This window comes from Mytilus californianus, unplaced genomic scaffold, assembly GCF_021869535.1.
Source record: "Mytilus californianus isolate M0D057914Y unplaced genomic scaffold, xbMytCali1.0.p SCAF_3, whole genome shotgun sequence".
NCBI lineage: Eukaryota > Metazoa > Mollusca > Bivalvia > Mytilida > Mytilidae > Mytilus > Mytilus californianus.
This window is the reverse complement of record NW_026262679.1, coordinates 95,086,526-95,099,885: the sequence shown is the minus strand read 5'-3', so window position 1 is coordinate 95,099,885 and position 13,360 is coordinate 95,086,526. Positions and strand designations below refer to the sequence as shown.

Below are 13,360 nucleotides of genomic sequence, written 5' to 3'. Positions count from 1 at the left end.
GGTAGGTTATAGTAAAGTCCTAAAGCATGAAAGTCTTGTAGTATTTCTGTTTCTATAAAAAAATAAAGTCTAGTATAACTTTCATAAAAAAGTTCTGTCAAGAATTTTTTTATAATATGTAATATTGTTTTGTGAAATGAACAAATCAAACAAAATTCTTATTACAGCTATTTTATAAATCAAAAATATTTTACTATAAATATTCTCAAGAAAGATCACAATTACAAATATGCTACTAAGCCAACTTATTATTTTTAAATTACAATATTCTACCTACAACAGTAACTTGACATTAGATATAAGGATACATTGTGACCATCTCTGTAGGTATCTCCTCTTTGTAAACCTATCCGCAAGTTCTTCTATATGGGTTTGGTGGTTCTGTATCATCATCCTCCTATTATAATGGTTCACCCACACTCTCATACACTTAACAAGGACACTTCTGTGGTACAGTGACTGGGAATATTCTGCATAAGAAAACATGTCTTATAGTACATGGTACTTGAAAGGGGTAAACAATGCATTTTTTCTGTTTTGAGTTTCAAAGATGAAAGCACTAATTAACAGCTGTCCTTTTACTGTATAATTCTCCAAATTCCCAGTTTTTCAATTAAAAAAAACATTTGTGCAATAATTTCTATTTGTATATCCAACAATTTCATTTTTGCATTCTTTATAAACATTATAAAACAATTTAACATGAAAGCAGAAATGTGTAACCAACAGAAAAACAGACAAAATCTGAAAGAAAACTCAAGTGATTATGATTGTCTTATGATTTATATAATTATGTTGGAAATTCTTTGAAGACTTTTCAGGCATTCAGCACAATAAGCTATGAATTGCCATATAATAACCAAGCAAATTTATACAGTTAATAATTCTTATATATAAAATGAATACCATAAAGTAGAAGACTTATGTAAAGTTATAAAATCATGCAAACAAACAATTGCAATTATGTTGTAAAAACGAATCCACGAAAACTAGATGTAAAAAATAAATAAATACACTTACGTTTATTTCCATCTAATACAAATGTTGAAATTCTAGTATATAAATTTGGTCTATAATTGTTTTGACATATGCAATCTATCACTCGATTGGTAATGTCTTATCTTAAAGATATAATTCTGTCATCCAATGTTTTATGCAGGTCAAACAGTTCACAAACTATGCCTTATAACTGATCAGGATTCAGGGAATATGATGCAAAATAATTCCAAAATTAGAGGATATGATTTTTCAAAGGCAACATACGATTATTTCATCCTAGGTAATAAATCATAATCTGAACAACAACTTTTGTCAGTTAATATTTTTTGGCAGAATCCTTGTTTTTAGTCAGACAATGTGTCCTAATTATAGCATCACAAGCTCCCTTATTACTGGACAGCTTATCTTAACTTGGTAAAGGTCAATTTAAGGGTCAATTACAGTTCTATACCAGCAGCACCTATGTACCATGTGAAAAGACCAATGTTTTTCTCACTGGAGAATTGTGGCAGATGCCACTTTTTTGTCTTTTTGTCTTTGGTGGAAAGAGGTCTCATTGGCAATCCTACCACATCTTCTTATTTTTATAAAGAGAAAATTAATGATTATGAATTAATGATATTCTGCACACATAAACCAACATCCCTTATTTTTTCTTTCATATTATATTTTTTATTGCCCACCTTTTTCTTTTTGCTTTTCTTTCTTCATGGTCCAGAATTCCATCCATGCCGTCAGTGCTCTTTGCATGGTATAGAATTTGTTATGTCTGATAGCCAACCTTGCTTTGCTATGATAAACTTGTCTTCTCTTGTAAGCATCACACCAAATCAACCAATGCTGAGTAAGTTAGTACATGTAACAAAGTATTTTGCACATTAACAATAACATTTAATTAGAAAAAAAATATAATCCAGTTCATGACAGCATTTTTTTTTTAAAATTTGTAAAGGTTTCCGCGGAACCCTGTGTTTCGACTGTGCTTGTTAAGTCCATTTATCAGTAAAATATGAAAAAATGAATATGAATATTTTCAAAATTTTGCTCTGGATACTGTCTTTTGGTCATAACAAGCTTCTGTCCAAATTTCATAAAATTCCTTGAAGCCTTGCCAAAGTTATTGATGTATTAAAAACTTTAAGCACAGACTGAAACTAAATGTTGACGACGCCACCACCAAAAAACGACAGAATCAAGGATCGCTATGTCTCGCTTTAACAACATAAATGTCGTAGGCTTGAAAAAAAGCAGGGACCCTAAAATTTTTTTAGGCTCTTTAAATTTAGATTTTGGGAGCAAACAAGTATAATCTAATCAGAATTTACAGTTTAAGGCACTGCAATAATTATTCTTACAACTTGTAGCGATTTCCCAAAAATATAAAGTTATAAGTGTGCTTTTAAAAAGAATAATAAAATTTATATTGTTTTTAAAATTTTTAATCATTGAAATTCTAGACTAATTTAAACGTCATTTCTTATAACTGTCATTACCTGTACTTGAAGACGATAAGCCCAAAACTGAAGAGCCACAACATCAATATTCTTCCTGTGTTGTTTCATATCGTATCTTTCTTTCCAAGTATGCCAATTTTTTCTGAAATATTAAAAAAAAAATATACATGGCGCAACATTGTATAAAGTTAATTTAAACTTGAACAATGCAATTAGAAAATACTGTAGATTTCATATTACAAATGTACTTGATTTGGATGATTTGGATGGTAAGTATAATTTTTTTTACACTGCACTTCATATTATAAACCTTTCACTAACAACGACCTAAAATGTCCATGAATAAAACATTGTACTTTCAAGACTAGTCTATATTATGATCATTTATTAGATTTATATTTATAAGTTTTTCAATGAAAACGAAATTCAACAGAAGATTAAGTTTCCTTAAAACAAATCTCATAATTACTGTTGAGGTCATATGGTGACCTCTATATATATGCATTTTTGTTATTTTGTGTTGTTGGATTGCCATATATCCTTTTCTCTCTTAATATTGGCAGTGTCTAAATAAATCAGTGAAACAACATAAAAATACAATCTTTAAAACTCATTCTATCTCTACAAAGATTTATTCTTCAATTTTATATTTTATTCTACATTTTTCCATTATAAATTTCAATTTATTGCAATATGAGTGAAAATTATTTTCAATAAAAAAAGAATGTGTTTGAGGACACAAAGGCCCCCACTCAAGCTCTGCAACAAAAATGGGACAGACAGACAGAAAGAAGGATGGTCAAGGGTAACACTTAATGACCCCGTCTCCTACGGCGGGGGCACAAAAATGTAAAAAATTAATCCTCTATTCTTCACCATATTTTTATGAAAGGAGTATTAGAATCTGAAAATGAATTTGATGCTGCCTAAAGTTTGAGTAAACAAATGTTCATTTATAAAGAGACAAAATGCCTCTGTAGTCTCATGGTAGCTTGTTCTCCTGGAGTGCAGGAGGTCATGGGTTCACTCCACAGCTGGGTCAAACCAAGGACTTGAAAATTGGTATTTGCTGCTTCTCAGCTAAGCATGGGCCACATAGGAGTATGACCAGAGACTGTCTGGATTCAGAGTCTGAATAATGTGCTCAAGTAGGGTATCATGTTGCCTGCATACTGTTAGTTTGTGAACTAGCATGTTAAAAATTCAGCTCAGCATGTAGGTGCTGCTGGATGATAAACAGCAATCCATCATCATCGTTAAATAAAGAGATAAGCACACAAGAAGTAAGTGTTTTTCTTACAATCATACTACTTACTTTACAAGACTATTTTCATAGAACTTAGCTGCTTCAATTTTCTTCTTATTTTTCAGTTTCTGTGAAAATGTATATTCCTTCCAAGAGTTCAGTGCCTTCTGAAGAATCTGTTTAGTATCTATAGTCATTGGGAAAAATGTCATTAAAGAAAACAGTATTATACAAAATTTACTTTGAAAATATACATTTTTTTGTGAGCTCAAATTTTTACATTGATCAGTTTTACCTCACAATGACAACAACAAATGGAAGTTTTAAACGACCTTGACTGGCTATACAGCCCTTGCACGGTCGGTCACAATGACATAGTGACATACACCTTCTTTATAAAATTAGTAACATTTATAGCATTTTGTCTGAAAATTTTGTATATAATCAAAACAGTCCAAATAGACACCTTAATAGTTCATTGAGAAAATTGAAGAAATAGACCGTGAGAGACCCTCATGGGTAGTCAATGTCGTTAAAAAAAACACCAAGTAGTAGTAGATAATATCACAATGCAAAAATTTTCAAGGACAATAGCAGATATCAAATTACCATGTTTAACTGCAATTATCTTTTTTCTTTTTTCTTCCTTTTTGTATACTATAAACTCTTTCCATGCTTCAAAGTATTTTGTCCAAGCTAAGTATCTGAAAGCAGATTACAACAGACATTTAAGGATATTATTCTACTAATAACTTATATTATTCAAATTGATCTTTCAACACCAGCTGGTCCATATATAAAGTGCATGGCCATAACTATTTGTCTAATGCAATTTTTTATGAAATTTTCTTGACAACCTCACATAGTCACTAGCCCAGAGCTTTTAAATGTTGATGTTTCACTACCCCAACAAATACAAATGCTTACCCAACATTTGATGCTTTCACTTGTCAGAGCTAATTCATTGTGCTTGTTTAATTTTTTTTCAAACTTGCACTGCATATGGGCAGCAGTGTCTTACATAACAATGCAACAGAACCCAAACTGGTTAGTAACAATTGACCAATTCCAATATCCCCATAGACCAGATCATGGATTTGTTACAAAATTGGTGATTGAATACGAAGACTCTGATTGGTTAATATCATAAAAATAGCTATATTTATCACTAAGACTATTACATTTAATTTAGTGGTTTGATTCAGGGACATAATATTTTGACCTATTTATCCTAGCTAGTTGTAGACAGTCTGGTATTTGACAAGTTCCAGAGGTATATTGAATATTCTACTCAAGGAACCAACCTAAGTTTTAGATTTTGTGATTTGGGGCACATTATAGGGAAATTGAATTGGACTATGCATTATGGTTAGCATGAATAAATTAATATTGTCCATTCAGTTAATATTTCAAATATCTGAAACAAGCTTCACATTTGAAAATTTTAAGCTGTCATGAAAAAAAAAAGATTGTTTGCCATTTGCTTAATGTCCAGGGGAGGGTTTCCCCTGGGTCAATTTTTTTCCCACCTCTTTCCCCAAAACATTATTTTTTTCGCCAACATTATTATAATTCTACATATCTATTTCATATCCTTCATTGTAATAAATGAACACTCAATTAGAACAAAACTTTCTTAAAACTTTTTTTAAGATACTGTAAAATTTGACATCTGGGAACACGGGATTCATCTTCAATCAGTTTATTGGATACTTCCTGCCTAGTCAAAGGACAGAGAATAAAATCAGAGATTTCTCTTACTTTTGAACCATTTCTTCAAAACAATAGTTTTCTTTCTGAACCATTGTTAAAAGTAAAATTTGAGACATAAAACTATGCTTAAAACATGTGCACCACTAAAACGATTATACCCACTTTAAAACAATTATTTCCTTATCAAATTTGTAAAATCAATCTTTTGTTATGACATGTGACGCCATTTTACAAACATTTTCATTAATAATACAAGTAACAACTTCCTAAAAAAATCCATTGTTGCCAATTGCTATCAAATGCAATCAGCTGATTATTGAATTTCTGACAAAATTGATACGCATGACAAGTTCAAGTTGAAATCTGTGAAATCCAAGTATTGCCTGATAAGGGAAAAAGTCCCAGAAACCTAAAACAAAATTAACAAGATGGACAAAATCAAACCATTATTATTATATTTTTTTCGCCAAATTCTTTCACCAATCATGATTTTAAATCGCCCCAATTATTTTTTTTTCGCAAGGTCAAGCGGAAACCCTGGTCCAGGAGCAAATATTTCTTGCATATTCAGGATGAACAACATATCTTGCTGCATGCAGTTATATAAATCTGTGTGTATATGATTTTTTTTTTATATATGTCTTAAGTGAAAGTATGATGAAGAATCAAGAAAGTGTTACGATACCTAAAATGGCACTCTGCTCTAACCATTAGTCTCCACTCTTTTCTAACATGCCACCACATATCATACCATTCATTAAATGCTAATTTCATTATGTGTTTCTGGTAATGATATCTGAAATAAACCAATACAAAGTTACTGAATAGAGCATGTCCAGAACTTTATACCAATATTCTATCATATTGTGTTTTTTTTTAAAATCCCCAGTGTACCATTGGGACAAGTAAACCATATGAAATAAATCAAGCTACAATTTTGGCCAATTTTGATAAGCTTAGAAAAAATTTCATGTTCACCTGTTACCTGCCTCCCAACTGACCCTGATTTTATTGCCGTTCTAAAAACTTATTTAAACAAGTGAAACTGTGAGCTACTGCTCACTGATGATACCCCCGCCCAAATACTTGACGGTAAACAGGAAGTTGTTGAGTGATGAATCTGAAAACGCATCACACGGTATAGCTGACTTATCAACCAAATTTCAGAAATCCTTGTAGTGTAGTTCCTGAGAAAGATGCGACGAAAAATATTCATGGGATGGACGGACGGACTGACGGATGGATGGACAGACAGAGGTAAAACAGTATGGGTATAAAAATAGCATTTTGTGTCATTTGAGTAAACTATAAATTCTAGTATGCTGGATTGTTGTGCCTCATACCGATCCTCCTGGGTATTAAAAATGTTTCATCCTACTTAACTAAAATAGAACTAGAAAAAAATAGTAACAAGTACAACAGTAATGTATTTGAAGAGTTAACACTGTCAATTAGCATAACATCAAATCCCCAATTGTTTGAAGAATAAACTACATTTCAGGTCATTAAATCCTCAATTGATAGGGGCAACTCTTCAAAAAAGAGCACCAGTACTGTTGTTCCTTAAATAGAAAGTATCTGAATCCTTTGCAGGGGTTTTTCTGGGTATTTTGGGAAAAGGACCCTGGCCAGTTTTGGGAATTTTTTTTCGTGATTTTCAATGAAATTGGGAAAACAACAAATATACCAGATGTGAGTTTTAGTGTGTTTAGTTCATTAAAGATTATCATTTTTTTTATTGTGAAAATGAAGTAAGAAACTATGTACATGATTGCTATTTATAATTTTATTTTCTGTCCTTTTTGTTTTTAAACTTGACAACAAGGCACTCAAGTTTATTTTAGTATCAAAATATCACAGTTCTTAAAATTTTTTTTATCTTCAAAGCCAGCTGAGACTACTATAATGTGTTATAGTAATCTCAGAAGACAATAACAGTTAATATAATAAATAAATCAGGAATAGAAATAAGATGTATTTTAACTGGCCAAGCAGGCTAACACTTTTCTAAATTCACTTGCTCTTCCAGATTTTTACTGGCCTTTCAAAATTGAGAAGAAATTACCTCTTGGATCTGTAGTTATATGTTTACATTATAAAAACATCTTATACATTTTTTAGTGATAAAGAAAAGTAATGTGACATTTTATTGGATTTTGACTGGGACTATTATACTAACATAACTAGTATAATAGTCCCAGATTTTGACATGAAAATTTGTGAACTAAAAATAATTTAGAGTTTCTGTATAAAATATTTCCTGTTTCTTCTTTCTTTTTCATACATCTTTTGGTTTTCAATTCTAGTGTTTATATTTCACAGCTGTATTTTGTCACCTGCCTGGAATTTAACAAATTTTTTTTTTATTGTATTTGATCAGCAAACCCAAAATTAGCCTTATCCACTCCCAGAATCTGATCCAGTATTGTAATTGTGAACATTTCCGGTTTATGGCGGCCATTGTTTGTCCATGTTGTTTTTGTCAGTCAGATATGTTTTAACTCTGATTTACACATTACTTGTTGGCGATTTTCGGCATAAAGCTAGCGGTTGCACAAACTGAACATCGCTGTCATGAATAATAAAGATGAAAATGAATTTTGAGATCGTTTGGGAATCTTGCTCCCAAAATTGGGAAAAATGGAGGGTTTTTGCCATTGGGAATGGGTCTGAATACCGGACCCTGTGGAACACTAGAAAAATCTATGCTTTGGCCACAGACTGTATACTAACATAAAATCCAATAAATCTATATGTTATAATATACATAAAATGAGGAAAACAACCTGGCTGTACTTGGCATCACTCTTCCAAATGTCTGCTTTTTCCATATCTGAGAAAATTTCCTAGCCAAACATCTGAAATAAAGGATTTTTTCAGCTTTCAACTATTAAAAATGTTGTCCATTTTTTATATGAGATATATTTAAAACTGTATATCACTTTCCTGCTACCCAAGATATTTGAATATTTCAAACTGAACAAAAGTGTAGTTATTTTGTTACCTTTTGATTATATATATATGTATCTACCAGTATAATATACATTCTACAGATTGTTGGGATAGATGAGAAATAGCTGATCTTCAGAGGAAATTCCTTATATGTAGAAGAAGCTCATATAAATTTGAAAAAAAAACAAATTATACACCATGTACCTTATTCTTAGTTCCTTCACTCTCCCACCTCTGTTCCAAGTATAGCCTGGTTTGTAGTTTTTAATCTGAATTTTACTTTTACCACCATCTTTTCGTTCTCTTCGACGTTGTCTTGCAGCAGATATTGGAAGTTTGGATTTCTTTTGCTCAAGAACATTGGCAACTTTATCTTGCTTTATTTCAATTGTTTGTGTTGCACATAACTTGTCTTTCCTACTATAAAAAAGAAAACATATAAATGTTATAAACACACTAAACAAATCAATACTACAACGTATAATTAAAAATTACATGATAATACTATAAAAAAAAAACAATACAAATCACATTGTAATGTGTGTTTTATATCATTTCCAAAATCTGTGTTCATCAGCTCAAAGCTTGTCACAGGAACAAAGCAATACATTTTGAATTAAATCAGTGACTACAAAATCTGTTGCCTCTGTCTAGAAATACCCCTCACCAAAAACCTATTTTTATTTGATACAATTTTACATATACATGTCACAGGTACTTGTATACAGTTGATTATGATACATAATATCAGTCAACCAGCAAATATCTCAAATGCTGCTTCGACATATATTCCAACTGGAAACAATTTAATAAATAAATGTGGAATGTGTCCATGGGACACAGATGATGCCCCCTCTTGCATATCATATAAAGTTATAAAGGGACATAACTGAAGAACAGTAAAAGTTACCCTATCCAAATTTGTACTTGATCTGAGTTTTGTGGTAATACGTATTGTGTATAATTTTCATAACATTTGGTTGAGGCAAACTTAAATTAGAGAACAGAAACGAAAAATAACTCTAGAACAGTAAAAGTGACGCCACCAAAATTCAAACTTGATCTGTGTTTTGTGGTAATAAGCATTTCGTACAAGTTTCATAACATTTGGCTGAGGCAATTTAAAGTTATAGAATGGAAACAAAAAAATCAGCAATTTTTTCATTTGTTAAGGAGCATAAGAACGGTTAAAGTGATGCCACTAAAATTCAAACTTGATCTGTGTTTTGTGGTAATAAGCATTTTGTATAAGTTTCATAACATTTGGTTGAGGCAAACTAAAGTAAGAGAACGGAAACCAACTTTGGGACGTACGGACAGACGGATGGACGTACAGATGGACAAGGGTAAAACTTAATGCCCCCTCCGACATGGGGGGGGGGGTCATTCGGGGGACTCCCACTCAGGGGCACCCAAAGGGTATCCTGTCCACATAATTTACAAAGGTGGTAAAAAAGTTTAACAGACAGAACCATGTCGATTGAAATATTAGAAGTGTGCGCATGTGCACAAGTGTAAAATTTATTATTTAATAATGCATCCGAATTCATCCAAAACGATAAAAATGTCATTTAAACCATTATCTTACGTTCATCTCAAGTATTTTCCCTAAGAAATAACGTGGAAAGAACTGCTTAACCTCAATAATGCTAGATAAAAATACAAGGGTTTTGCACAACCGTCTCCGTTCCGCGCTCTATTGTTGTCTAGTAAATATCCGGTAAATATTGGAAAACGTGTTTATCAAATAACTAAGCTGGTCCTCGACTGACTAATACACTTTGTTAAGTCTGCGGATATATGCCAATTCGAACCATGCACTATCATTGTAATTGTTAAAGCCAAAAATGGAATTTATATAAAAACTGAAAAAGTATGCAGTCTATGAAGTTTATCGTCCTTTAATAGTTTAACGCCTAATGGCTTTATCATACAGTTATGTCCATCTTTTGTTATGTGGTAACCTGTCTAAAGGGATAAAAAAAACGTGATTGAAAAAATGTCCGGCTAGCTCAAATATTTTTTGGAAGCCCTACTTTAATCATAGTCTTTTTATCATTTGAAGAATCTTTTGGAACTACAATCATACAACAAATATGGGAGAACTCAACTTGTGACATCTCGGACAGACTAATAAGTCAATTCGGACGGTCAAAGTCATTTTGGACCGTCTACAAAGTCAACTAGTACCGTCTATGATAACATCTCGGACAAATTAGTATTAAAAGAGGGTGTGGACTATAAATGATAAAATGTTAAATTCTACATGAAAGTATCATTTAAATGTTGCTGAATTTGCAAAACATTATCAAAATAATTTGCTTCATGTGAAACCAAGTTTCTACTTAATATCTATATTAATGTATTATAAAACTTAATTAAAGCAAAAAAATTCAAGTTTGAATTTATTTTTTTTATTAGCTGAATTCGTTATTAATTTTTTTTAAGCTAAATTCTGTCAATGAGTCAACTTATCCTACTTCATCATTTGAATAAAATCTTTAGTAATTCATTAAAAATTAAAGAAACTTTACTTAATTTACCCATTAATTGAATTCGTTGTTCATTATCTAATTGTACATTTATTATAATCCAAGTTGACTTATTGATGGTACAAGTTGTCTTCATAGATGGTCTGAGTTGTAATTTTTATAGATGGTCCAAGTTGCCTTGCACTCTATCCAATGTATACACATACATGTGATGGACTGTGAAACTCAGATCAGGAGATTGGGAAATTTTGGTCAGGAGATTAGGACTCAGATCAGGAGGTTTTTTATCGACATAAATTTTGTCCTAAATGTAACCGTGTGATGTAGAAATTGTGTTTTAAAGTGTTATTTCTTCAACTTTCCATCCAAATGTAATATGTTACTTGTACTTATTAATGTTCTTTATCTTTAATCAATGTAACATTATGTTTTTTAGAACATTCTTTGATTTCTTTTTTTGTTGCTTTTTCATATCTTTATTCAGTAAAACAATCACTGGAAATTGAATATTCTTTCATGCTAGAAATTTTATTTTAATTTTTTATTTAACATACACCAATTTATTAGGTCATACTTTTTATATAAATTTCAACTTAAACCTTGAAAAGAAGTATAGAACCCTCAAATAAATTCCAAATTTTAATTTTTTTTATTGTCCTAAGACATTTAAAATCATTTAATTACCATCCATATATGATTATTTGTTCAATTTATATTTCATTTATATTCTTTTAACAATTTTCATTATTTAAAGGAAAGTAACTTAAAACAGGAGAAATCAAGGGAAGTAACCCAAAATTTATTTCAATTATTTTTAAATACACAAAGTTTTATTACACAACGTCAGTTAGCCTGAGGTAAAAATCGTTGATTACCAGTATGTTTGACACCCAAGCTGGCAAGTGAAGCCATATAATTATGCATGTTCATTGATTTACAGGTAAAATTTAACTTCAGGTAATGTCAGTTACACGGTGTCTTCCTCCTATTCCCACTTTTTAAAAATACTATTCCTTCTATTCCCACATGCAAATAACAATAGATGTTTTGATAAATAATTTGTTTTTATAACAATCAAGGTTAATTAGACTTTCACCTAAGATTTACCTGTATTTTTTTTTTAAACATAACATATTTGGTACATTGTTTATGTATAATATTATAACCAAGTATAATCTTAAGATGTGGAACAAAAGTATACTCTAAAAATATAATTACTTGCACCAATAATCAAAGATGTAAAATAATGGGTGAAAACTGTTAACTTTACTTCAAAGCATGAGCAATCAGATTTGATTAATTTTAATTGACTGAGTTAAGAGTTTGGTGATGCAGCCTCCCACCTTGTTCACGTGGAATAGATTGATAAACTTTAATAGACTTGTATACAGTGATTGTCTAATGTATGTGCTAGAATGTGTGATTTGATTTAGTGCTGTTGTATAATTTGTGTTATATTATGCTTGCTTGAATCTACAGTTGAATTTGTGTTATAAAAGAAATTGTATATTTTAATTTCTTTCATATTTATTTTGTTTAAAAAAAAAACAGAATTCATACAGATGCAAAAATAACTTATTACCTGTCCTAATAAAAAAAACACTGGTCAATTAAAAGTTGATTAAAAAATGTTTGTACAGTATAATCCTTTGTTTGCACAAGTTTTCCCCCTATTCCCACATGAAATATTAACTTTTCTTACCATATTTATAAAAAGTGGGAATAGAGGGAATGAGTTACACATGAAAGTTTTCATTCATGAAAATATTTCATTCATGGGATTTTTTTCTCTTCAACGGGAGGATGGGAGGAGACCCCTGAAAACGGGATTATTGTACTCCCGTCGGGAGGTTCACATGTATACAATCGGAATTACAATTCTTTCTTGAGGGGTTTTGACATTTGGATTTTGGGGATAGACCAATTTTTAGTTTTTTTTGGTGAATGAGTTATGCCAGTTGACCTGAGGTCAATCAGCATAAATGACCTCATGAAAACAATGACTCTTACTGTCACATAAATAACATCAGTATTGTGACATTGGAAATATATGGGAATATGCACAAACTTGAAAATCATATATTTCAATTATTTGAGGTACAATCCCATACGATTTAAGTGATATCATAGTACCGTTTTCCATGTTCAGTTGTGTTTACTATGAAAGGATCAGCACTCAATTTTTCCAAGCCTTCTTCGGCCCTTTTCAACAATTTCATTCTTTCTGCATGCACTGCAAGGTGCGCGCTGAGATCAGACAATAAATTTTCCTTGTTTGCCGTGTCAGGCTGACTTGTTTCCCCATTCCTGTCATGCTGGTCCTGTCTTTCAGTTTGATTGGATCCATGGTGTACCTTATGCAAAGACATTTGTCTTTAAAACGACTCGTTTCTTAAAAAACATTAATGGTTATCAAGTCAAGACACATTTCTGGCGCCATTTGTAAACATTGGAATATAAATTCAAGACCGGCCTATGGTCGAGTCGTGAAAATCCGACCCATT

At 31.3% G+C, this 13,360-nt stretch overlaps 2 protein-coding genes across 3 annotated transcripts in view; one reads left to right on the top strand and one right to left on the bottom strand.

Annotated features, from left to right (window-relative positions):
• Positions 1-13,298, bottom strand: part of LOC127735478 (protein SFI1 homolog) — a 45,825-nt gene extending 32,527 nt beyond the window's left edge. Inside the window, exons 1-9 of one of the 2 annotated variants that reach the window (XM_052245648.1) lie at positions 12,990-13,298; positions 8,569-8,784; positions 8,199-8,270; positions 6,098-6,208; positions 4,309-4,403; positions 3,769-3,886; positions 2,493-2,595; positions 1,683-1,839; positions 309-470 (exon numbers count right to left, since the gene is read on the bottom strand). In XM_052245648.1, the coding sequence (XP_052101608.1) occupies positions 309-470; positions 1,683-1,839; positions 2,493-2,595; positions 3,769-3,886; positions 4,309-4,403; positions 6,098-6,208; positions 8,199-8,270; positions 8,569-8,784; positions 12,990-13,225 (1,270 nt within the window). In that variant the 5' untranslated portion in view covers positions 13,226-13,298. The remainder of the gene's footprint in view (positions 1-308; positions 471-1,682; positions 1,840-2,492; positions 2,596-3,768; positions 3,887-4,308; positions 4,404-6,097; positions 6,209-8,198; positions 8,271-8,568; positions 8,785-12,989) is intronic. The other variant, XM_052245649.1, reaches the window with a different exon arrangement.
• The window catches only part of LOC127735496 (uncharacterized), a 130,565-nt gene that overhangs the window by 8,774 nt on the left and 108,431 nt on the right, over positions 1-13,360 (top strand). The window lies entirely within an intron of this gene.